The sequence below is a fragment of the Chrysemys picta genome, chromosome 7 (genome assembly GCF_011386835.1).
Source record: "Chrysemys picta bellii isolate R12L10 chromosome 7, ASM1138683v2, whole genome shotgun sequence".
NCBI classification, from domain to species: Eukaryota; Metazoa; Chordata; order Testudines; family Emydidae; genus Chrysemys; species Chrysemys picta.
In genome coordinates, this window is record NC_088797.1 from 81,240,101 (window position 1) to 81,266,682 (window position 26,582).

The 26,582-nt window shown below is 44.2% G+C and overlaps 2 protein-coding genes and 1 long non-coding RNA gene across 5 annotated transcripts; 2 read left to right on the forward strand and 1 right to left on the reverse strand.

The window, feature by feature from the left end:
* Positions 1-584: 584 nt before the first annotated feature.
* On the reverse strand, positions 585-26,582 carry EGR2 (early growth response 2). Of its 3 annotated transcripts, none has more exons than XM_065551888.1 (3): positions 25,389-26,582; positions 2,860-12,602; positions 585-1,090 (listed from the first exon to the last, which is right to left on the reverse strand). In XM_065551888.1, exon 2 carries the CDS (start codon positions 12,595-12,597, stop codon positions 11,416-11,418), a length of 1,182 nt encoding a protein of 393 aa, XP_065407960.1. In that variant the 5' UTR covers positions 12,598-12,602; positions 25,389-26,582; the 3' UTR covers positions 585-1,090; positions 2,860-11,415. The 3 variants fall into 3 exon arrangements, with proteins under 3 accessions (XP_065407960.1, XP_005294377.2, XP_065407959.1); XM_005294320.4 differs by lacking the exon at positions 25,389-26,582 and adding an exon at positions 13,167-14,602; XM_065551887.1 differs by lacking the exon at positions 25,389-26,582 and adding an exon at positions 13,167-14,602 and having other exon boundaries at positions 2,388-12,602.
* On the forward strand, positions 3,137-7,063 carry ADO (2-aminoethanethiol dioxygenase). Its single transcript, XM_005294319.4, has one exon. The coding sequence runs from the start codon at positions 3,137-3,139 to the stop codon at positions 3,857-3,859; it is 723 nt and encodes a 240-aa protein (XP_005294376.1). The 3' UTR covers positions 3,860-7,063.
* LOC135972743 (uncharacterized) lies at positions 16,262-22,027 on the forward strand. Its single transcript, XR_010589236.1, has 2 exons — positions 16,262-16,534; positions 17,077-22,027. It is a non-coding gene; the product is annotated as an uncharacterized LOC135972743 (long non-coding RNA).

The window sequence follows — 26,582 nt, forward strand, 5'->3', positions numbered from 1 at the left end:
TGCAAACCTGCAATACTTAGCCTACAGACTTGTACCTAACATTACACCATACACCAGGGGTTCTCAAACTGGGGATCGGGACCCCTCAGGGGGTTGCGAGGTTAATACGTGGGGGATTGCGGGCTGTCATCCTCCACCCCAAACCCCGCTTTTCCTCCAGCATTTATAATAGTGTTAAATATATTAAAAAGTGTTTTTAGTATATAAAGGGTGTCACACTCAGAGGCTTGCTGTGTGAAAGGGGTCATCAGTACAAAAGTCTAAGAACCCCTGCCATACACGATGCAATACCCCAGGCAGGACAGACACCATATAACTTATTGCTAAAATCATATCTCATTGAGTAAGTGTATCATTCGTCCACAAAATACATTCTTCATTTTTAAATTAAGTTGTTGAATTTGACAAGCTGTATCCACTGGTTTCTTATTCAATGTAATAATGACTCTTAAAAACAAACTCTGTATTTGTGGATAATCTAAACACTATACCCAGATGTACAGAATCCAACCTATGTATTATATATATTTTTTTAACATTAGCTTTAATAAAATTTTTACCATTCAGCCAATCTTTGCAGCAAATCAAAATCAGCTTGTCTTCTTTATTATATTCTAAACATACAAATAATTTTTTTAATTTCAAAAGCATTCAAATAACTTTACAATATTCTCTAGGCAGAAGATAAGTTATTCTGTGCACGTGTAATTGTAAGAAGGTAATAAAACAAATATTAGTGCAAATGTGTTCACTGAAAACACATATACTTTATGCCTGTTACCAAGTTGTGCAATACAATTACAACAACTTTGTCAGGGGCTGAGCAAGAAAAGCACTATCAACACAGGAGTTGTTTCTTATCCTATACAAGAATATATACAAGCAGTAATTAATATTTCATAGAAAATAATTATATGTCATGTGCCAGCAAGGTAGATGCACCTTTTTTACATCAGATTGTGAAACAGTCCCACTTCTGTACCACCATGGCATGACTGGGTAAAAAGACTGCCACTCATCCCCATTCGACAATATTCAGAATCTTCAAAGGTCATCATTTGGAACCAATGCTCTTGTTGATGATTAGCTTCTGTTAATGACAGGCAAACAATTTAATCAGACATAAAAAAAGAGGGTAGAGATACCCATGAAGAGAAAAAAAAAGAAAATGCTTGCAGTCGCCAGCTACCTGTACTAAGCAGACAATCAGATTCTCTAAAAGAAGATAAAGTGTTAGATTTTTTTAAAAGCGACAAACCCGAAGTTCTTAGCAATAAAGCTTATAGAATAAAATAGTTTAGTTATAACAAATGAATAGGGACTAATAATAATATCTACATAGTCGTTTGCAGAATCACAGCAATTTGCAAACATTAAATGACATATCAACTTTAAATCATTAAATTTCAAAAATAAATTAAAAAGTAGTTTCAGGGACTGCACCTCCCCCTGAGCTCTTTGCCAATTTTTCTAGATTTACAATTACATTTTCTTACGTTTAAAAAGAATACTCTCCCCCATTGTTTTGAGAAAGTTACTTTCCCCTTTTGTTTATGTCGTTCTAAGGGACCAGTCCTGCAAATACTTATGCACCTGAATAAATTGTTTTAAAATTTATCCAGTTCATCTGCATATTTGTTTGGACTCTTGATCCTACATTGTGATCCACAAAGGGAGTCTGCTATTAGAAAAACTGATCACAATGCAGGACTAGTGACTAGCTGACTACCCAGAGGAAACAGTGCAAGTGACTGTACACAAAGTGTTGTGCATTGCACAGAGTAAATAAACTGAAAAGAGAGAATATTTGTTCTGTCAATTTAGGTGTTACTTATAACAACATCGGGTAAAAGAAAGTTCAGACATGAGTATGATTTTTAAGTTATTGGTGTCTCTTTAATGAAGTAGGTCCCGATCTTACAATTAACTGCACACAAGAAGACCTCTGACTTAAAGTCAATAAGACTCTGCACAGGTACAGAGGTACAGCTGCACACAATAACTTGCAGGATTGAGAATTTAAGCCTCATAACTCCACTGTGAAATAGATAGATAAATACTGTTTCCCCATTTTATAGATTGTGAAACTGAGAAAAACAGTTTACTGGCAAAAGTTTTAAATAAATGATCACTAATTTTGGGTACCCATCTTGAGATATTTAGGGCCTGAACAATAAAAATCAGGCCCCTGGGTTTCTCAAATTGGACACCCAAATATTAAGGCTGCAGCATTTGAAACAAATGCAGAATTCCTAACTGGGAGAAGAGAGAGCTGCTCACAGAAAAACACAATAAGTGCATGTACATGTTACTAGTCAGCATTGTAAATACTTATGCACCTGAATAAATTTATTTGTGCATGTCCAATAATCTGATTTTGCCATTACCTGATTGAAAGAACAGGTCTAGGCATCGTAACCTTGGGATTGTAGCTACACCCAGCTCCCGGGGCTATTGAAAAAAATTGAACCACGCCTCTCCTCCTGAGTTTCTGAAGGTATTTATATCTATATATGTTTCAGGCTGCAACACATCAAGAGAAAGGGCGTCCCGTGCACTCAAACAGCTTTAGAGCTTTTCTTTACGGTGGAACCTTTGCTGTGCTATGTAGTTGGTGTCCTGATCTGCACCCCCAGCCCAGCCGTGTTCTGATTGCAACAGCAGGGGACACAGGTGGCCGCATTCCTTGCTAAGCGCTTGCATTTCTAGGACGTCTAGTTCTTTCAGCGCTTCGCTGCCTGGTGCCTTTTAGGCCCTCGAGGACTATGAGCTCAATAGCCCTCTTCCTGCAGCAGAAAACGCACCGGCCCAGTCCCCTGGGAGATGTAGTTTTCTCTTCCACCCTGAAAGCCTCCTTACCCGGCAGTGCCTATGCCTGCGAACGCGGCAGCTCAGCAGAGCCAGGCAGTTCCCAGCCTACAGCCCCCCAGCGCTAGCCACGCGTTGCCCATCCGGCAGGGACAAGACTGGGCACTGGGCAGAGCCTACTGGGTGGGGTGGGGAAGACTACAAGCCCCATGATGCAAGCGGCCGTGCGCGCCGGCGCAGACAGGCGCGCCCTGGAGTAGGGGTGGGGAGCGCGGCGGAGAGCAGCGCCCGGACGGGCACTGCCGAGTGCGTTAACCTAGGAGCGACCATGCCCCGGGACAACATGGCCTCCCTGATCCAGCGGGTGGCCAAACAGGCCCGCATCACCTTCCGGGGCCCGGCGCCGGGGCCGAGCTTCGGTGAGAACCTGCACCGGCTGCAGCAGCTGCTGAACGAGGTGCGGGCCGAGGACCTGCACCTCGTCCCGCGGGGCCCGGCGGCCGTGCCGGGGGCGGGCTGCTCGCGAGCCGGGGCTGGGGCCGGAGCGGTGCCGCCGGTGAGCTACATGCACATCTGCGAGACGGAGAGCTTCAGCATGGGCGTGTTCCTGCTGCGGAGTGGGGCCTGCATCCCGCTGCACGACCACCCGGGCATGAACGGCATGCTCAAGGTGCTCTACGGCAGCCTGCGCATTGCCTGCCTGGACCCGCTGCCCCCCGCCGCGCCGCCCGGCGCCCGCCGCCGCGCCCTGCTCCGCTCGCGCCAGCTCTGCACGCCGGCCTCGCCGCCCTGCCTGCTCTCGCCGCACACCGACAACCTGCACCAGATCGACGCCGTGGACGGGCCGGCCGCCTTCCTCGACATCCTGGCGCCCCCCTACGACCCTGAGAACGGCCGGGACTGCCACTACTACCGCCTGCTGGAGGCGTCCGCCGGCCCCGCTGCCGATCCCCACGCCCTGCCCCGGGAGGTGTGGCTGGTGGAGACCCCGCAGGCGGCGGATTTCTGGTGTGGCGGAGAGCCCTACCCCGGGCCCAAGGTCTCCCCTTGAAGCCGGCGCGGCCCTCTCACGGTGAGGCTGCGCCAGAGCCCTCTGAGGACGGACCGCTCCCCCCTCCCTCGACTACTTCTTCCCCGGTAGGGATCGTGTGGGGCCGCTGGAATAGGGGGCCCCTCCTCCTCCTTCTCCTCCTCCAGCAGGAGGTCGAAGAGCCGACAGCAGCGGGACGGGAGGATCTGGCTTGTGCCGTGGCTCACTCGAGATGTCGCAGCGGCTGCACTCGCTGTACAAAAGCCATAGCCACGATTCCCTTCCCAGCCGCCTTTGAAGTAATGTTAGTCACTACAGCAGGCCTATCTCCTAGTCCGGGGGTGCGGAAAGCCACTCCCCAGCCTCCCTGGGGCAGTTGGATGCGTTGGGAGAGTGTATGTGTGCATGTGTTGGGCTATCATTTTCTCAGTTCAGCTCATCAGTTCTAAGAATGAAGCATCCAGCTGCTGGGGCCATGGGCTGCACTCTTCTAGGGTACTGTTTCTCTACCAATGGATAATTGCAGTAGAAACAACTTTTTATGCACAGACCATGCCCCAGAGGAGCTGATTGCCACTAAACTAAGGGTGAACAAATCTTGTGTGTTTCTGCCAATGGCCTACACAGGAGAGCAGTTTCTGGGGCAGATTATGGTACCATTTCCCTGTCCAAATCATCAGAAAGACACCAGCCAATTAACTCACACAGGAAACCCAAATCATAACCCTGGGTGATTTGGTGTGCTTGATCAAAGCAGTTATACAAACTTAGCTGCTTAATGGTGGCTGAGCATCTCCTACTCCTGACTAACGAGAATAGCAATATCCAGCCAGAACTACTGCTGTTAATGACATAGACTGTATTTGCACGAAAGCTACAAAACTAAAACCTCTTTGTGCTTACTGTCAAGCTTTTTGAGTGGAGGGCACTAAACGACCCAGTGGATTTTTTTTCTCCTTTTGACTGATGTGAAGACTTGCAAAAGTAGTACTGTTTAAACTTCCACACAACAGAATGTTAAAGTAAATATCAGTATTTTGTCTAACCACTTAAGAAACCCCTCTTTCATCCCCCCTCCTTCCTAAAGTTAAGAGAATAAATGCAATAAGAAACTTCACTCTTCTATAAGGCATGTTTGTAAGTGATCTGAAAACTCAAAGGTGGTATTTCCAGCCTGTCTAGTCCCACTGACAGTGACTCCTCAAATGCAGCTTCCCTACTTTGTGGGTAGGAATAGAGAGTTTATCCCCACAACCCAAGGTAATAAACAAATGGGGAATCTTCTGTGTTTGTTGGGGACTGTCTCTGAAATGAGCATCAAGAAGATCTATATGGAACTAGCAAGACACTGAAAACTCTTGGGCCAGGAAATGCTACTAGAATTAACACTAGCCATTTCTAAGGTTACAGTTAATTATAAATTAAGGTTTGTCACATTTTAAAGGGACATTGTCAGATAAACTACTTTAAACATTCCTTAAGTTACATAAAACATAAGATTAAAACTGAAAACTTGTAAAATTCTTTGCTATTTATGTTTGTACATTTCTTTGATTAATGAAAATAGAACAGCTTCTAATCAATTTCACTTTAAAGCGCTCATGCAGCCCTGTGTTAGGTGGAAACACTACACAAAGTTGTTGTTTTTTTAAACTTCATTGCTTTTTAAATGTTTTGTGGGAATTCTTCTAGTGGTCTTAGAGCTGTATATAAACACAATCCTTTAAATTTGGGACCAGATTTGACCTGAGGACATCCCTTGAAAGTGAGGCCTACATTTTGATACATAACAGAACATTACAGGCTTTATAAGCCTTGTGTTTTCTCTCTTTATAAAGATTGCTTTTTCATAAGGCTTTTCATAAACATATGTAAAGGAAACAGTGAATTTTGCTTTGCTATGGTGTAAGCAGTTTTGAGGTTTAGTTTGCCTGTGATAGAGAGTATGACCTTTCTAACAATGGAGATACTTTTTCTATTAGTGAAATATTCTGTTTATACTACAGGGAAAGATTTTATGTGCCTGCATATCTTAATACATACTTTCTACCAGAGACCCAAACTTGGGTAGCCTTGACTTTCCTAGTCTCGTAGTAGTGACTTGAACAGAAAAAATATTGACTTAACCCCTTCATAATTGATATACGAACCTGTTCTGGAAGTTTTCCCTTCACTATTTTTTCTTTGCTTTGTGCATTTTAAAAGCAGGTTTGTTTTTCCTGTATAGTTGCTTATGTATGAGTTTTAAAATAATCCTTTTGTGGCTGTGTATTTAACAATACTTCAAGGAGCTTGTTCTTGCCTGCAAAAGATTGGATATGAAATGCACTGGAACACACACTACATTTTCAAATCTGTTTTCTGAAAAATGGAAGATGTTATTTCATGCAGTTTTCATTTATTTTTTGGCACTTCAAAGTGCCTGATTTCTACAGCTGCCATACTTGCTTCTCCTGGAATTCCATTGCAGCTCAGCTTTAAATAATAAATATGCAGTGAGATCACATGTTCTCTTATATTTAGGGGTAATGCAGTTCTTCGGTATATTGTAATATGAGTCTAATTCTCTGTTCTGTAACACTAATGAAGACCTTTTTTTCAGAATTCCTTATGGAAAACAGTGTGTAGGGTGCAAGCAGCTCTACTGGAAATACAAACTGCTCCAAAGAGAATTTTTATCTAACCTGTTTTAGTCTCTCTTGTCTTTCTGCTCTCTCTTTTTGCTGTCAGTTTTACACCATATGTAAAAACTAGTCATGATGTTTAATGGGATGTGACTTTAATGCATCTTTAATGGTAGTGATCCCTTACCTTGCGTGATTGTTGCCAGATCATCATAGCAGAAGCTTTATTAAAGTGGAGCTAAAAGGACCAGTATTAAAACAAGTCCTAGTGCCAGGAAGAAACAAACAACTAAGATGCATTAAAGAAAAGCCTTTTTGTTTAACAGGTTTTGCAACCTTCATATACTTAGTAATTAGAATTTACTTCAAATGCTCTTACTAACTTTAAACGGAAGGCTCAAGTCTGTATTGCTGTTCTTTCTCACTGCAGCGTGGGTATTGTAATTTTGCAGTTATGAAAACACTGCTGTTGATGATGAACTATAGAATAAATACAGGATATCTCACAGTTGGCCTATGATTATTTTCCCTTGCAAGTGTAAAAGTCTTATGAACCCACCTGGGTGAAAATAATATATATTTTTTCTTTTGCAGTCACAAAGGTCTGTTGTGAATTACTTTTAAATTAATTCATGTATAGTTTATACATCAGAATGAGTCTTTCCTGTTATGTCAGTGAAAATGCCAGGGCACTGTGACATTAATCTAGCTGTATCTATGGCTTCCTTTCATAAACTTTCTACGCTCCAAATCTAGTCAAAGTGCTGTCTAGTCTCAATATTTTGACATTTGAGGACAGGTGTAAATCTGAGTAAGAATGTAGTGTCAGTTGTTTTAAAGTTTCTGTTGTAGCCACATTGATCATCTGTAGTTTTTCTCAAATCAACCTATTTATTATGCATCCTTTTTCTGTCAGGTTTATGCCTCTTTTCTTCTTTAAGTAGGAATGTAATCTTTTAACATGTTAAATTGTTCTGACTCAAGAGTATATAATGCACTAATACAACTGCAGTTAGATCTGTGGTATATTTTGGACAAACTAGCCATTGCAGAGCTGCAGTCATAGTAGGAAAGCTGCCCTGCCCTGCCCATGAATCAGTGGGGCTTTGGAACTTTAGCACATTGAAAGAACCAGATCACTGACTATCTGTAATACAGTGAGCTACTGATGCTAAACAAGAAAGCTTTGTTGCATTCAACATCCATACAGGTCTTGGAGCTCCTATGTTAAATCAGTCATTAAACATTCCACTGTCTTTTGGAAACCACCTCTATATGGTATGAGATAGCAATGCTGAAGTATACTGAAAGCCATGGTGCAATGAAAAATGAATTCCCTCGAGTACCTATGATCTAGTACCTATTAATGCTGGCAGCTATGTTTTCTCACAGCTGTGTAGTTGTTGTTGGCTATTAGCAAATAGAGACCTGATTGATTTTGTTCAGCTTTGACTAATTACAAACTTATTTCTTGTTCAGTTTCAAGTCACACACAATAAAAAGGTCCTGGTCTTTCAGGTGCGTGGTGTGAGCTGCTAAGGAAAAGATCAATCTCAGGAAAAAAGGAAACAGCTTTCAATGTTCAACTCTGTTCTAGGGGAGATTGTCAGCCTTTTTACTCTAGGATGCGTTGAGCAGTTTACAGTGCCAAAAAGCTGCACTGAGCTGAAAGTTGCATACAGCTGTCTTGTGGTAGAGCCCTTTAAGGAAGGTTTTTAAAAAAACCAATTATATCTATTCTGTTACCCACCCACCCCTTGAATTATTGGAGTGTAAAGCAATTAGTGGTCCTGTTTCTTCCCACCCATGCTTTAAACTTTTAATATACTTCAGGCAAATAAGTGAAGTTTGGAAATGGCAGAAAACACATTATAGCTATGCCTACCAATCATGTTAACTTTTGCAGAACTACTGCAGCTTTTACAAATCTACATCAGAAATTACATAGCAGCAAAACATTTCATATAAAGACAGGCTTTGTGTATTATGCATGTTACTTTAGTTTCTTGTTCACCTGAACCCAGTGCAGGTAGCGTACCCAGTTCAGTACTTCCCACTGTGGCTAACTCCCCTATAAAATTAATGAGGGGTTTGCCAGTGTAAAGAGCTGAATTAGGACCTCATAGTGTATGCCAAAGGAGCTTGGTTCTAACTAAGTATCTACCCAACCTATGGAGGTATTCACACAGAACCTGGGCTTAGGGAAATTAAAGATGGCTAAAGTAAATGAGACATGTGGATAGTCAGCATCTCTTCAGATCAGCCTCAACAATCATATAGTATAATCTAGCATATCTGAATAATGAAAGAAGAAAAACTACATAGTAACTTTAAATGTTATGTGATTTTCCTTCTGCAACGGTCCACATCAAGATTTTCGCTATCATACACATACAGCTAAGAATTACTTTCAGGAGCAGTTTGCTGCCTCTGACAGTAAAAGGCTCAATTCTGATTGAACAATATCAGCTTGTTTTGAAATTTGAGTCACCTGATTTAATTAAAATAAGTACTAGATATGTTTTCAGGTAATCTAAAGAAAGCACATACACACTTGTCTATAATATATTATCAGCTATTTCACAAGAAGGGGTGTACACAGTGAACGTGCAAACAAGCTGTACAGCATGAAAGCGTGCCAGATTTTCTGTACAATTGACAAAGTAATTCCTGAACCCAGGAAGAAACTCCAGTAGTGAGTGAGATGTATTCACAGACAGGTCAGGTGAGCAATGTTGTTGCTACAGCTGGTAAAGCTTTTACCTTTAACTTTTGTTTTTAGGCTTGTTGGGAAGTTGTGTGAGTCTTTGGCAATTATTTGAGTAAATACTGGGGAGAGCCATCACATTTCTTTGATTCTGTAGCCACAATCTACCCAGCAGTATGGCAAGAGAATTTAGGGAACACTTAGGTGACCATTGGATAGGGACTTGCAGGTTGGCTGTGTTTGGTGAACATAGCCCACAGATGGACTGCCAGTGACGGGTGCCACAAACCCATCGAAACAGGTGATCTCTAAGCCATCACTGTCTATAAGCTCTGCCCTGGTGCAATTCCACTTTCAATGGCGTTATACCCAGGGTGAACTTGGCAAGTGGTTAACAGTTGTACTTACAGCTAATCTTTGCAGGCCTGTCATAGCGGCTAATATCAGAGCACTTTGTTCTAAACAAATGCTACTCAATTGCGGCACTTGTTTGTGGAAACTGAAAGCTCTTTGCACCGTGACCGCTCTTGAGCACTTTCCACAAAGCCGCACACATCTTGACTCGTATCTCAGCTCTGAGACTAGCTTTCTCCGAGTGGGCACTAAGATGATGGTATTTATTTTCCAGAGCCCACTTTGGGAGTTTTAATTAGCCTGCTTTAAATCACGGAACAATAATGAGTCAAGATACAGTTCACCGGTTTAGATTAGCATTTCTATTTATTCCTAGGGGAAGTCCCCACCGCTCTACCAGTTGCTTGTTTGTACACTGGGGACGGGGGAGTGTTTGCATTTCCGTAGGGGGTAGTTTGCACAGTGCAAAAGAAAATAAAAAAAGGGGGGTGCTGGTGAGTCTCCCCAATCGGAAATAGCGTCTATTATTTGAACCGACTCCAGGAAACTCACAATCCGTACAAAGTGTACGTACCCAAACCACACGGCCCGTGCTCTTTTGGAGACGGAAGGCTACAGACAGGGTGAAATCCTGGCTTAATTGAAATCATTGGGTGGGGAAGTGGGGTGTCATTAGCTTCAATTGGGCCACTATTTCACTCAAAATCTAAAATACAGATGAGTGATTGATGTATTTTACAGTAGAACTGTACTGTGAGTCACCTAAAATAAATGTTATATACCTATTGGAGGTGACTAACCAGTGCCTTGGTCTGTATAAACCTAAAGAAACAGTTTTCAACTTAGCATCATTAAGATATTTGTCTCCTTTTATAAACGAGTTAAGCACCGAACCTATTGTTGAAAAAGTATTTATTTACAGAATACTCATAAAGAAACCATCTCTCCTTTGAGTTCTGGTTAGTGGTTGTGTATTATTAGACTATACCATTTCTATTTCAGCTATTGTTCCGAGCGGACAATTGATGTGCCAACTCTAGCAAGATTATTTACATCCTCATCTGAAATCTGACTACAAATGTAACACTTTTAAGTCACAAAAACAGTGCGTACAAAAATATAGTTTCTAAAAAATACAAATATTAATGGGCAGAAATGTACAGCCATACTAAGATCAGGGACTGAACACGTTTCTGTCGTAATTAATAAGGCAACCCATTTACATGCAGACACTGAAACACTGTCTACATCACACAAGGCACCAAGGACACTTCAACACGTTTGCATGCATCCTAACAGCAGAGAATATACGTACATCCCACCTTCAATAAATTAACTTCTCTGACGCTCATTTTGATAGATCACATAAATGCTTTGCCTCCCCCCTTCCCCAAAGGCTGAGAACTCAACAGTGCACATCAAAAAATACACAAAATCGGAGTGAATATACGCTGAAAAATAGCCATTTAAAACTCTGGAAACCACCTGTCCCTTGTCCCGTCCCATCAGATTGCACTTCTGTGCTCCAAGTTAGTTGCACTGATATTGCTGAAAGGATTTACATTTACACGCAACCACTTGGATTCCTAGTCAAGGGCCCCAGAGCGTGTGCCCGTCCCCGCTTCCTCCTCACGGCACATCAGCCCCAAGGCAGTGAACGAAGCTATAAAGTGCACAGCGGTTCAGCCCGCCGCCAGCCGAGCATACACGGTCCCCCCAGTGCTGGCCAGGCCGCGCTCTGCAGAGTCAGTCCCCAGCCCCTCTGCGGCTGGATCCAGCCCCTCTCCGGCGGCCGGGGCGGGAGGTGTGAGGGCGGGCCGGGCCGGGCAGCGCTCGGCGCTACGCCGTGGCGCCCGGGGAGCAGGCGATAGTGCGCGCGCAGGGGGGCTGCCTCAGGGCGTCCTGGTCCTGGAGGCGCAGGCAGCCAGGCTCCCCGAGCCGACGGCGCTGCTGCTGCTGCACACGGCGCCTGGCGGGGGCGCGGCCGGGGCGCTGGTCCCGCTGGAGGAGGAGGGGGCGGCAGCGCCCTTCCTCTCCTTCTGGCGCAGGTGGATCTTGGTGTGGCGCTTTCTCTCGTCGCTGCGGGCGAACTTCCGGCCGCAGAAGTCGCAGGCGAAGGGCTTCTCGCCCGTGTGCGTGCGGATGTGGGTGGTGAGGTGGTCGCTGCGGCTGAAGTTGCGCATGCAGATGCGGCACTGGAAGGGCTTGTGGCCGGTGTGGATGCGGATGTGCCGCGTTAGCTCGTCCGAGCGGGAGAAGCGGCGGTCGCAGCCCTCTGCCGGGCACGGGTAGGGCCGCTCGTGCACCGGCGTCTTGCTGGGCCGGTTCGGGTACTTGCGGGGCCGCAGGATGGGCCGCAGGGGCAAGTTGTGCGGGCTGTAGGCGCTGGCGGGCAGCCGGCCGCCTTCCCCGCTTCCCCCTGCTGCCCCGGCCCCCGGCCCGCCCAGGGTGAAGTTGCGGATGGTGGAGAGCGGCGTGAGTGGCGGCGGGACCCTGAGGGAGTCCAGGGGGCACGGGAAGGGCTTGCGCTCGGGCGGGGCGTGCAGCTCCCGCTGGCACTGAGCGGGCGGGAAGAAACCCGGGTAATCCGGGATCATAGAGAAGATCCCGCCGTCCGCGGCCGCTTTGGGGGAAGGGTAGGACGGGGGCGGGTGGTAGGGCAGAGAGCCCCCGGCCGAGGCGGGCAGGAAAGCAGAGGAGGGGTCCTGCTGGTAGAGCTCCCCGCAGCCCGAGTAGGGAGGCGGAGGTGAGTACAGGTGCTCCAGGTCTCCGGGCTGGTTCTGAGCCATGCTGCAGCTCAGAGCGCTGCTGGCCAGCGGGTTGGGGGAGGCAGAAGAGGCTGTGGAGGAAGAAGTGGCCGATGAAGAGGGGGTGCTGACCCCCTGCAGGATCCCAGCGCTCACGATGTTAATGATCCCCTCCGGATAGCAGCCGGCTCCTGGGTACTGAGGGTCGATGGAGAATTTGCCCATGTAGGTAAAAGTTTGATTGCGGGAAGCAGAAACTGCTGGGGCAAAGCTGCTGGCATAAGGCAGATCCAGGGACCTCTTGTCACTCATGTCAATATTGATCATTCCATCTGGGAATTAAAGAGAGGCGATCGGTCAGTGCACGGCCACCCTCCACTCCCAAGGACACCTGGCTGCTTTCAGGACTATGGCTTCACCATGTTCTTCGCCCTTCTAAAAAGCATGTTATCAATACGGCCAAATACTGTCTTGTAGTTCACTTCCAGGTGTCCACCTGCCTATATGGGGCGGGGTTTTTCTCTCCCTCTGGACGCTTTAATTTACAAGGGACATATATTGCACTAATTTCGAGGCTCGCCAGTCTCAACTTTATCTTAGTTTAATGCACACACAAAATGGATTACAGAATGCCTTAGAATAGCCTGACCACATTGCTGCGGACAACTTGCTGTAGTCCTTTACACTGTTATTTCTCAGCATGCAGACGTTAATCGAATTAGAAACAAGCACTCAGAGTTATGTATACATTAACACATGTTGCCACTGACCTAATCAGCAAATTCTTTTCTAGTTTTCTTTCTGTTTCGCTTAAATGTGATCAGCAGCGTACAATGGGACCGCAAATCAGACAAGTAAACACCCTGCACATGCACAGCTTAAAAAGTGATGCTTACCTCCTGTCACACTGCTCATCTGGTCAAACGGTCCTCCTAAGTCAGCATTGGGGAAGATTGTGACCGAAGTTGGCAATGTGGTAGCGATGTCATCCACAGGGTAAATGTTTTCGGATAGCTGATGCACAAAACCACTGAGAGTTACTGGAATTTTGTCTACGGTCTTGGCAGTCATCATTTGGTCAATAAACAACCTTGAAAACAACTTTCACTACTTGTAGTGTTAATACTGTAGGGTTATTTGTTTCTTCCACGCTAAAAAAAATCAAGTAAATTTATACTTAAAGTCTGTTACTGCCTCTGTGTTGCTCTGTAAAAGCCCAGTAGTTGCTGTAGTGTTATTGTAACAGTCAGTGTCCCTTGCAGAGCTGTTAATCACTTGCAGCTCTCAGTAGATGGAAAGTGTTGCAGTAAGTATTTATGGGGAGGCCCTGAATGCCCAGGACGTCACTGCCCATATAAGGACTGAGGAACAGGGAAGGGCGAGCCGGGCGGAATCATCACATGGGAGATTAACATGCGGTCTCTCTGTAGTCGGATCCAGGCCCGCTGCAGCTGCTCCTCTCACAGGCAGGCTGATGCTTGGCCGCGGATTTTCGGCAACGGACCGTAACTTTTTATAAATATAGTAATAGATCCAGTGCACGCAAATCGGGAAAGCCTGTGGGAGGTGCTTGTCTCGCTCGCAGAGCACGAAGCACCGAGCGAGGGATATTCCGGTTTCTTAGGCTCTTGCCTAAAAAGGCGAGGATCCGGTCCCTGAGGGCTCCGCCTCTCCATGCCTTTTTAGGAGTCGTTCCGGAAAATTAAACTTCGGAAAGAAAACGAGCGGAGCCGAGACAGTACAGTCAAACCCCTACTCACTTTTTTTATCAGCTTTTAACCGCAAGCGACGAATCAGAAAATAGCTACATTCACGGAATCTGACTTCTTTTTTCTGAATTGCTGGTGGAAAGAGACACTGATAAGAGTGAATGTGGTATTGCTTTTTTGGAAAGTGTGTAATCTATTTATACTGTAGCGAAAACGGAACTTTTTCTTGTTGTTGTTGTGGCTGCCACTGAAGGAGAGTAACAGAATAACAGCAAGGCTGAGCTTAATGTAGTTTTGTCCCAGCAGAAAGAGCGGAGGCCTCTTAACCAAACCCTCCAACTATAGATTCCCTGGATTTCCAATGAAGCTGGCTCGTGTCCTAGATAGGGGTGTTCAGTTTCTTTAGGAGATTGACCCAGAGTTGGAATAGTTATGGTCTTTCTCCGGAATGATCTCCTCCAAACGTCCACTGAAGTAACTGGTTTCTCTTAGATAAGGATGTAACTAGTTGAGAAGCCTTTGCACTGTTCTAGATCTGTATACTTCTCTGGTCACTGCAGTTGCGAAATACATGCTACATAAGACACTTTTCTTGCATCTCTTGATGGAAAACCTGGTTTCTATCGTATTTTTAGAAATTAGTTATTGTACTGAATTATTTTGTAAATAAAGCTGCCGATGGGGATAACTTTTTCCTTAATGATACATAATCAGTGATCATTTTACAGGGTTACTTCGACCAGTGCAGTTTATTTTCATTAGATATAGAGGATCAAATTCTGCACTGCCTTACACAGCCTATTAATAGCCATACAGGATGCAAAGTAGCGCAGATTTGGGCCTATGATTTGGATAGGGACCTGATAATGTCCGCTTCCTTAATCTAAACATAAAACAAACTTGATACCGGCAAGTTTGAAAGTAGAACACTCATCTGCAGAGGATTATTACAGCACTCTTACTCCTAGAGAAAAATATAGCTAGCAGGGACAAAACAAAGGGACTTTTATGGTCCTGAAATGTATGTTCCCAATTATTTTATTTTGCCAAACAGAAGGTACTAAACTATCTCCCCAACTTATTCTGAAGAGAAAACATTTCTTTCCAATAACGGCATCTCAGAACACAGTTAATAAGGACGAGCTGGCTTTTTATTGGGAAAACAGAAGAGAACAAGATAGATATTTCAGTTTTCAGCGTGTGGTAACTAGCGTGTAAAACTTGCAACCGCACTGCTGACAGTCTCCACTGGAAAGATGATCTATTCGTAAAACTTCTTGCTCAAGCGCCACGCTGTGGAAAAGGTGTCAACTGCAGGTTAGACGAACTATCACCCGCCTTGATAGCACTACGGAAAACTAAGCACATCATAAAACCACTTTCTGATAACGTGCATGCACATAGGGCTCCCCAGTTTTCCTGAGAGATTTCATATCAATTCTTTGCTTAGTTCGATTACTTCTTAGATATTATATAATTATTCACGGTAGGGCTTTATTTGGTCCCTAAGTAAATGTTTATATAAAGAGTTATTGAAGAATTGTGGAGTTAATTTTCAAAGGCACAGTGGGAATTTAGGCAGCCAACTCCCATTGACTTTCAGTCGGAGTTGAGCATCTGAAAATGTCCCCTTTGGGTCTTGTAATAGGCATGCAATCCCCTTAACGTTTTGAATAGTATTTGTTAAACGTCTATACCTCTGTACAAGGGAGAGATCTTACCAAGCGCGATCAGCTTCAGGTGATAAGGCATCGTGTCAAGAAAGCATAGCCATCCTGTGCCGGCAGTTGCGGGAGACCCACACACCCAGTAGACACCAAAGGCAAGAGTGAGAATGGAGGCAGATTCCTATTTCCCTCCTTGATGAGCATTTAAAATTATGCAAACACCCCCTAACAATGCTGGGCTCGCATTTCTGCAAGGATATGGTGCAAACCCGGACTGGTTGGCTTCCATAGAACCATATTCACAAGGTTCCCCGCCCCCTCCCAAACACTATTTACATGGGTTTTAGACTACTGCAGCATCTGTTGTGGCTTTTCCTCAACGCAGATCTCTTCGGGATTGCTTATAAAGTCAAGGATCATAGTAAGGGACTAACTTGCAAAATCTTCACTAAGCATTTCAGGGTTACATTAGACTGTTTAGCGAGGACGTGACTATACAATAAAATGAAATCTGATCTCCTTTTACCTTCCTTTAATATGTGGGTAGTTCAAAGACAATGTATTTCAGCTAACCAGCATGGCAAGCAAGCTGTGGCTGAGACAAGTCTACAAGAACAGGGCATGCCACGGCTAGATGTGTGTTTTAAGAGTCACGAGATTACCATTAGGCATTTCGTCACGCACACTTCCCCTTCCCAGTAAATTAAACAATTCCTAAATGTGCCTCTTTGAACAAACACTGAGTGCCCATGTAAATCCGGCTACACAAGAGCAGCTGCTTCATGATGTTTAATACATTAAAATAACATTGGGAACACGTGTTGCTCATTTCCACTCGAATTGGAGTGCTTTCTGCGGCAGCCAGTGTTCACACACGTGGGTGGACAGGTAGGTGCTTTGATTTTTCTTTTAGTTGTACCTGCATCGTTCTTTCCATAGCCTGAGGGCGGGAGGGGAGATTAGGGTTGGCACTAGACTGTAAAGCAAGCAGGAGCTTTCGGCTTGCTGATGAACTCCCAGCTCCCCCTGCTCCGGAGTTAAGGGACTGGGAGGTGCCCCCTATGGCCGGGGGGACCTTGCGGGTGAAATCCTGGCTCCGGCAAATCCCATGGCAAATCCCCAGTGACTTCAATGAGGTCAGGATTTCACCCTGCCTGGTGTAAAGGTTCCCTGAGCCTGGGGCAGGGAGCTCAGCCTGCGCACTGCCCCTCAGACCGGCATTCTCAGCGGATGCTGCAGCTAGGGGAGTGATGGGGACGCAGCTCTCCACACTCACCTGCCCCCAAGGACTACTGGGAAAGGTCCCGTAAAACTCGGCTGCTTCAATCCCGCATCTCACCCAAGGGCGGGGGAGCTAGTGCAGCAGCTGCCCGGGCTCACCGCTCCAGAGAGCAGCTGTGCCCACACAGAACGCGCGTTCCCTTTGCCAGGTGACCCGAGCCCGCGCCGCCGTGAACGCTAGCGGGGTTAGCGCTCTGCGGCAGCGCCAGCTCCTGAAGAATGCGGCTACAGCTGCACAGAGACACCCCGCCGGAGCCCAGGGTGCGGGAGAGGAGGAGCTGCCACACAGACCTTACAAAAGTGACGCTTTAGGCACGGACTTGCTCTTTCACCATTAGCGGCCGTAGAAGTTTGCAAAGCTGGAAATGGAGGGAGGGAAAGAAGGCGGCCGGTGTCAAGATACTGAAGACCATCATCTGAACCTTATAACCTATGCTTCCAGGCCCAGGCCTATCCTCTGCAGGATACTCAGATGAGGCCTTGTGGCAGCTGAGCAGAAATGGGGGTGGGGGTCCTTTGCATAGTGTACAAAAGAGTGTCCAATAGCTTTTGGGTAGAAATTCTCTCACTTTTGGAAACAGAGAAATCAATACTGCAGAAGAGCACGGGTGATGGAATCATAGACATATAGGCCTGGAAGGAACCCTACTCTGAGGCAGGAACGAGTAATCCTAGATCAGTGGTTCCCAAACTTTAACAACCTGTGAACCCCTTTCACTAAAATGTCAAGTCTCACAAACCCCCTCCTAAAAATGAATATATCCAGGGATTTTTCTCCTTTACCTGAGTATAAATTATAAAAGTAGTAATCTTGGAAATATAAAATTTGTTTTTATGACATGCTTATTACATACTATTTATTATTATTCATCATTACAGTATTTTATTACATTATGAAAACGGCAACACTCTTCCAAGATCTCACTTTCCTTTTGTAGTTTGTATCATTTTGAATAAGCCTGTTATAAGACAAGGTTCCTATGTTTCATCAAGGAGTATCAGATGTGAAACAGCATGAAGGTATTTAAGAAGACAACTTGAAGAGTTCCTCCTACACAAGCATTCAGGTCTTGAGCAGTCCAGGCAAACAATGCACATTACAACAAAGCTTAAACTTGTTCTTCATAATAATTTAAAAACAACACTAGCAGCCTATTTAATTTTAAAAACTGCAAAAAATATCCACCTTCCTTTCCATTTCTTATAATAAGGAGTCTTGAAGTTTAAATCTCAGTGTGATAGATATGCTTGCTTTGATCTGCTTAGCTCTTGGAAGTCCAGGGGCTCTGGGCTGCTGGCCCTATGGAGTCCCTATGGACAGCTCTGTCCACCATTAGGGAATTTTTTCCCCGAGAACCCCCTGTAACTTTTCGTGAACCCCAGTTTGGGAACCACTGTCCTAGATCATCCCTGACAGGGATTTTCTTTAAAACCTCCAATGATAGGGATTCCACAACCTCCCTTGGTAACCTATTCCAGTGCTTAACCACCCTTAATAGTTGGAAAGTTTTTCCTTACATCTAACCTAAATCTCCCTTGCTACAGATTAAGCCAATTACTTTTTATCTTACCATCAGTGGGCATAGAGAACAATTGGTCACTGTCCTCTCTGTAACCACGTTTAACATAGTTGAAGACTATCAGGTCTGCCCTCAGTCTTCTTTTCTCAAGACTGAACGTGCCTAGGTTTTGTTTCATTTTTATAAGGCCTCTAAACCTTATATTATTTTTGTTGCTTTCTTTGGGGCTTTCTCCAATTTGTCCACATCTTTCTTAAAGGTGGCACCCAGAACTGGACACAGTACTCCAGCTGAGGCCTCATCAGTGTGAGTAGAGCAAGACAATTACCTTTTACAGACGACAGTCCTGTTAATAGACCCGAGAATGACATTAGTCTTTTTTGTAACAACATTACTTGGTTGACTTATATTCAACTTGTGACCTTCTATAACCCTCAGATCCTTTTCAACAGTACTAACATCTAGCCAGTTATCCCCCAATGTGTGGTTGTACATTTGATTTTTTTTCTTTCCTCAATTACTCAAGTACTTTGCACTTGTCTTTACTGAATTTCCACTTGTTGATTTCAAACCAATTTGCCACGATCATTTTGAATTCTAATCCTGTCCTCCAAAGTACTAGTAATCTCTCCCACCTTGGTATCATCCACAACTTTTATAAGTATGCCCTGATTTCCATTATTAAAATCCTTAAGGAAAATATTCTATAGTAGTGGGCCCAAAACAGACCACTGTGGGACCCCACTACATACAGCCTTCCAATTTGACAGCAAACCATTGACAGCTACTCTTTCAGTAGGTGCAAAACTGGTTGAAAGACCACCACCCCATAATAATTTCATCTAGACCACATTTCCCTAGTTTGCTTATGAGGAGGTCATGTGGAACTATGCCAAAAAAGTACCAAAAATTAAGATATATCACATCTACCACTCCCGCCCCACTCCCCCATCAACTAAGCCATGAATTCTGTCAAAGAAGGAAATTAGGTTGGTTTGGTATGATTGGTTCTTGACAAATCCATACTGGCTGCTCCTAGGTGCTTACAATTGGCTAATTTATTCCAGTATCTTTCCCAGTATCTAAATTGAGCTGACTGGTCTATAATTCCTTGGGTCTTCTTTGTTCCCCTTTCTAAAGATCAGTACTGCGTTTGTCCTTCTCCAGTTCTCCAGGACCTCACCCATCTTTCAGGAGTTCAGACATCATTACTAACTGTTCCACAATTTCTTCATCTAGTTCCTTAAGTATTTTAGGATGATTTCATCAGGCCTTGCAGCATTGAATACATCTAAATTATCAAAATACGCTTTAACCTATTCTTTCCCTAGTTTGCCTTGCATTCCTTCTGCCTTGTTTAATATTAATGTGATGTGTCTATTCAGGACAATATGGCAATCTGAGTTTTATGAAGATACCCCCTTATTACTTATTTGGGAATTTTTGTGGATAATTATATGTCCCTTATTATAGTATCCATATATTTGTTGTGGAGAATTATTTGTTTACCCAGAATAAGAAACTAATAACAGTTAACTCTAGGTTTCTGTATAGCAGATTAAAGCTATTGTTCTGTTAAAACCCAGCTGTCACCTCTTCGATTCAGCAAAGAAGTCACCTCGCCTCTCCACAAACTAGAGCCACTATCCAGCAGGAAAGGAGGTAATCAGAGGGACTGGAGAAGAGTCAGGCAACAGCAGCTTGACCACGCATGTTGTCTTCTGAAAGGGCCCAAGGAAGCATAGCAGGGGAAGCCACTGTGCAGCCAGTGCTGGGTGAGGCTCCTACAGACACAGCTATGTGTAAGGGTATGTCTACACTGCAGCTGGCTTGTGCCAGCTCACTTGGCCTCATGGGACTTAGCCTGTGGGGATGTTGAATTGCAGTGTAGACCTTCAGGCTCGGGCTGGATCCCAGGCTCTGAGATGGGAGGGTCCCAGAGCATGGGCTGCAGCCTGAGCCCAAAGGCCACCACCAGAATTAAACAAGCCCACAACCCAAGGCCCACAAGCCTGAGTCAGCTGACACAGGCCGGCTAAGGGTTTTTCATGGCAATGTAGACATACCCTCAGAGCCCTGATCTGTGGAGTTGAATTCCTGGCTGTAACTCCTTGCCCTTTAGCATTAGAAATAGTCCTGCTCTGAGTAGGTGTGGATGTAATGCTGCAGGGGCTTCTCCGGTTATATAACAATATAGATTGATATTCCAAGTTCCATGGACTTTTACACTTAAAGGAGAAGAGGTAACAATTGGGTATAAAAAATAATATTCCTAGCTGACTGCTCCCTATGGGGTAGAGGATCTGGTTCACTGTCCCATACATGTGAATTTGATAACCACTCTTAGGAAACCATGGACTGGCCCTCTGTTTACAAAGAAGGATACATTGACATGTAAAGAGCCTTTCCAGCCCCCTCACTTCCTCTCCCTATGGCTAGGGCCGGCTCCAGGCAGCAGCTCACCAAGCAGGTGCTTGGGGCGGCCACTTTGGAGAGGGGCGGCATGTCCAGCTGTTTGGAGGCAATTTGGCGGACGGTCCCTCACTCCTGCTCGGAGCAAAGGACCTCCCGCCGAATTGCCGCCGCAGATCGCAATCGTGGCTTTTTTTTTTTGTTTGGCTGCTTGGGGGGCCAAAACCCTGGAGCCGGCCCTGCCTATGGCTGAGACACTATGTTTTCTCTTGCTTTCTAGCTGTAATCCCTAAACACCTTCTCCTCTTGGCTACTCACCTCACTGGCCCCTACTAAATAACTCCTCAGTCTTTCATTCCCCTTTGGCCTGTTCCCCTCAAAATATAGCCATGTCCTGGCCTCCTCCATCCTCTGAAAACCCACTCTTGAACCCACTTGCTTCCTCTCCATTCTTCCCTTCACCTCTAAGCTCACAGGAACAGGCCCTGGACAGCCATTGCCTCAAATTGTATCTTTCCAACTCAACCCTGGACCCCTTCCAGTGCAGCTTTCACACAGCCCTACCTGGTAGAATTACTATACAATAATTACATTTCCTGTAAACACATAGTGCTTTGAAGTATGCTTTGATATTATCAGTTTTGTAGAGTACATAATATATAGTTAATATTGCTTTACATAAGACTTAGTTAAAAAGAAAATACAACGTACAATTTTTAGTAGAGGTTAGTTATTTTGATTTTAAAAATTCAGTTTGGTTTAAAAGTTAGTAAGTTATTGTAACGCTACAGAGAAAACATTGAGAGATTTGAATGAGAAGCAGTGTTTTCAATTATATAAAAAGTATAACAAGATAAAGATAAGAGGAATGCTAACAGCAATACTAATTATCACACAGAGAAAAATTGACAATGAGTTGTATGTTTTTTAAGTTGTTGGGGAAAAAATCATGTTATGGAAATTTGAGAAATAGCATGTGACTTTCTCTCTTATGCGTGGTATCACCCATTACAACAAGATGCCACAACTGTGTACCTTAGACGTTAGAGAAATACTGTACAAAATTGTATTGTACTAGAGAAATAGTATGTGACCAGTAATAAAACACTGAGTGATAATGGATACACAAGAGGGTAAAATTAAAGGTTCACATCCAGTAGTAATGTCACTATTTCCTGCTTTGAGTGTTTTGATGACCTTTAATGTTCTTTTAATATAGTTTCTTGTAGGAAATATTAACAATATTGAATTAAACCTCTCTAGGTGGCTAATATAACTTACAAAAATAGATAATATCAGCTGAGTCCACAAGTTAAGCTAAAGACTCTTCTTAAAGATGGGGTAAATTCCATCTACTGACTTATAGCTCGTAGACAGCAATCAAGTCATTCTTCTTTTCTCTGAGGGAGTTTTGCCTAAATAAGGGATGCAGGATCTAGCCCAGGGAAAGTTGTGTATAATTTACATATACTCTTCAGGAAGATTTTGATAGATGCAACACAAAAGGCATTTAGTGTAATTATGGTAATTGCTGCTTCAGTGTTCATAGAATATCAGTGTTGGAAGGGACCTCAGGAGGTCATCTAGTCCAACCCCCTGCTCAAAGCAGGACCAATTCCCAACTAAATCATCCCAGCCAGAGCTTTGTCAAGCCTGACCTTAAAAACCTCTAAGGAAGGAGGTTCCACCACCTCCCATTCCTATGCTTCACCACCCTCCTAGTGAAAAAGTTTTTCCTAATACCCAACCTAAACCTCCCCCACTGCAACTTGAGACCATTACTCCTTGTTCTGTCAATATTGTTACGCTTGTGTTTCATGCCGTTAATTCCTGTTTTGTTATATTAATTTGCCAGGGCTAGATTACACCTTTACTCACACGGATGAACCTTATACACCAATAGCTGCCTCCACTGACAAGAGACACCTCTGGTGCCATGCACACCAGCCCACATCTCCAGAGGCAAGAGGCGCTGCTCAGACACCCCAGGGAGGGTGTTTGGTGCAGGGCGCCGATCCCTGCTGGTGGCGCCAGCACAAACAAATGCCAAGGCAGAGCATCTTGCTGCCCTTGGTAACAGCTATTCAGGAGCAACTGCTGGTGCTGCAGGAAGGGGCTGCTGCTTTGTCCCCCCAAAACTCCACCCATGCTTTGGAGGCTGTCGTGGCCCCACAAAAAAATCTGCTGATGGCCACATGTGAACCACGGTGGCTATATTTGAGAAACACAGCCCTAGAGCATAGCAAATATTCCTTACTCCATGTATATTGGGTAGTTTAACATTATCAGCTTCTCACAATTATAAAGAGGTTTTTACCTTTTATTTAAAAGGCTTTACATGCTAACTGTATACTACAGGGGTAGGCAACCTATGGCATGTGTGCCGAAGGCGGCACACAAGCTGATTTTCAGTGGCACTCACACTGCCGGGTCCTGCCCACCGGTCCGGGGAGCTCTGCATTTTAATTTAATTTTAAATGAACCTTCTTAAACATTTTAAAAATCTTATTTACTTTGCATACAACAATAATTTAGTTATATATTATAGACTTACAGAAAGAGACCTTCTAAAAACGTTAAAATGTATTACTGGCACGCGAAACCTTAAATTAGAGTGAATAAATGAAGACTCGGCACACCACTTCTGAAAGGTTGCCAACCCCTGGTATACTATCAAGTCTGAAAGGAATGCACCACTAGCTGAACAAGAGCAAAGACAATCACAAGAATCAGTTCCTTTCCCCACTCTTTTAAAATGGGCCCTTTCATTTCTTTTTTTATATTCTAAGAAGTGATATCTAATGTTATATTGGGTTTTTATGCATCTGTACAACACCACAGCACTGCTATGAAAATAAGATAATTATTCTCATCTCCATAACTCCATGCGTAAGAACAATGGAAGAAGAAAAGGTTGTCCAGGAGTTGGCAACACTGGGCCAGTTTAGTGTCTCAGAAAGCAGCAGAATACTAAGTAGTCTTAGGTGGCAGGATTTTATTTCACACTTCGATCCTCTGGAAAGGGTTGAAACAAAAGCATCCTCTGCTATCATGGCATTATACAGATCAGTCTGTCTATGCTGCTTCAGCACAACAGGCCCCCTAAAGTGTTACCCAAACAGGGGGATCTACACATTCCCATTCCCTCTGGGTATTAAGTAGGCTAGTCCCTGTCCTCAAGGAAGAGCAAATAAAGTTAGTCACCAGGGGCTTTTGCTTAAAACATACCCTCACACCCACCCACCCTCTCCCTTTCTGGTTGACTGCAGGTTTTGGCCCATTCCCAGCCAGGGTAGAGGGAGGTTCTGCATCTCCTCACTGGAAACAAAAACAAACCCCAACAACCCAGTTTACCAACCCTTCTCTTTTATCCCTGCTCCCTCAGGACCACCAGCTATAGGGCCCTGTCTGCATAACTGGCAGCTGAGCTAAGCAGCTTCTTGTGGAAGGATAACCTGTTCTTCCCTCATGTTCCTCACCAGGATTTTAACCCTTTACTTGCCTACCTAGGTGCATGTTACTTATCCCTAATACACATCTAAGTAGATATAAAATATATTCATTCCTAAAACAGAGTTGGTCAAATCTGTTCACATACTAAAGGAAATGACATAATTAAATAATGGGGGAGGGAGAAGAAGGGGGGGGGGGGAAATCACATTCTGCCATTAATTATAGTACCTTAAAACCACACACTGTTTTTCATCCAAGGCTGCATGTTGTCTTAGGATGAATGCCTCTAAATTTGAAATAAGTAAGACTTATTGCAAGGATTTGGCTCAGAAGAGTCATAATGGTATCCTGTGGGGTTATTTAAATGTCAATAACCTTTTCTAATTCAGGCTATAGAAATTAAACAGCCCCTTGTGCAATCAAGAAACTACTAATTTAAATTTGTATGTCTGTAGACAAAAGTATAAAGAAGAAAACTTTCAGTAAAATGAATGCAATCAGAAAATTATAACTCTTTGCATTAAACCTAATTTTTGAATAAAAAACACTTAACAGGTCATTATTAAATGCATATAGCATACTTTCTTAATATTATAGTACATTATTTCAACCATAAATATTTAATTTGAAATCATGACACTTTTGCTTAGCTTCTGAAAAAGAATTATCCTATGGAACACGTGTAAAAATATTTTCAGTAAGTCACCAGTACTGTAATGAACTAGCTAGTCTGTATGTGTACTATTGCCCTCTACTGGATGAAATCAGAATTGTACCATACAGTGGCATAGGACATATACTGTTATTCATTATGGTGGAATCTTTTGTAGCTCAAATGGGAGGGACATATAGAACACAAAGGAAGGGTGGTTATGATTTACTGCAAAATGGCAACCATAACGTTGTAGGTGGTGACAAATTCGTTACACTATTTGGAAAGCAATAGTCTTTCTATACAAATAGCCTCAATGGACAGAAGAATCCATCCAATAGAGCAGGAGAGCCACACGCGGCTCTTTTACCATTAAAGTGCAGCTCGCAGAGCCTCCCACATCCCTGCCCCATTCTCCACCTACCAGACTGCAGGGGGAGGGGGGTGCACTCAGGACCTCTGCTTGCAGTATGGTGGTAGGGTAGGAGCTTCTGACCAGCAGGAAAGGAGGTCTCGGGGTTTCTGACTAACGGGGAGGGGGGTTTTAGGGCTTCAGCCCGGTGTGGGGTGCACCTGCCAGGGATCAGGGCTTCAGCAGGAGCAGGAGCAGGACTGAAGCCCCACCCCTGGCTTCCAGCAGGTGTGCCCTGGCTCTTGAACTTCTGAAGATTGTTGGATGTGGCTCAGAGGGCTAGTAAGTTTGGCCACTCCTGCAACAGAGTCTGAATTGGCTGATAAAAATATGGGCACTGTATAAGTCACAGTAAGAAAATACAGACACATTTTTACCCTTCCTACAATGTGGGGAAAATATAGAATAAAAAAACCTCACCAAAATTGCAACAATAATTCCAACACAAAGCAATAAAGGACCTTATCTCCAAACAGTGATACATTAATTATCCACATCTGGCTTGCAGTCCCTTCCCCCCTGCAGGTTCCCTCTCCTCTCCTGCAAGGTTCCTGTTTTAATTGGCTTCCTGTGTCTCATGTGACAACCTGTTTGTCAGGTTGCTGCACCCGTGCCTTAAGCAGAGCTTTATTAACCTTTCCCCCCTTAAGATACGGACCATCCTGGCATCTCTTGGCTATAATATCATGTTATTCAGTTTATAGGCAGTAAGCAAAGCTTTAGAGGGGCAGATAAGCCTTTTTGTCTGGAATTGAGGGGGTGAGATGCACATATAACATCTCTTCCCCTAACAGATCAACAGATAAATCAGCATAGAAAGCACATTGTTTTCCAAGAGTGCAAAGGAAAACAGGACATCTCCCTTTGGTGTTTTCCAGAAATTCCCATACCTTCAGGTGTGTAGAAGTTCACCAGTAGGCTCTTTGAATTGCCAAGAACTCATTGTACTTGCTCTGGCCATCAGGTTTTACTCAGAATTTATTTCTCCTTATCACTTCCTCCCCATTGGGTTTAACCAGTTTGTCCTAGACTTTGAAAACTATAATCAAAGTGATCCTTTCTGATTTGCAGGCTGTGGTAGTTCTGACCTTTCCACCGTTCTCATCAGAATCTGTTTTTCTGTTCTCTGTAGTATATGTGGAGAGCCACATCTTAGCAAAAGTCCATTCTGCTTCTGGAGAACGGAGGCAGGGGATGCTCAGTTTC

Bases quoted from the DNA above. Each gene is read 5' to 3' on its own strand.
- ADO (XM_005294319.4), top strand. From the start codon at position 3,137: ATGCCCCGGGACAACATGGCCTCCCTGATCCAGCGGGTGGCCAAACAG.
- EGR2 (XM_005294320.4), bottom strand. From the start codon at position 13,344: ATGATGACTGCCAAGACCGTAGACAAAATTCCAGTAACTCTCAGTGGT. The intron at 12,603-13,166 runs GTAAGCATCACT...TTTAATTCCCAG, and splicing joins GATGAGCAGTGTGACAGGAG to ATGGAATGATCAATATTGAC.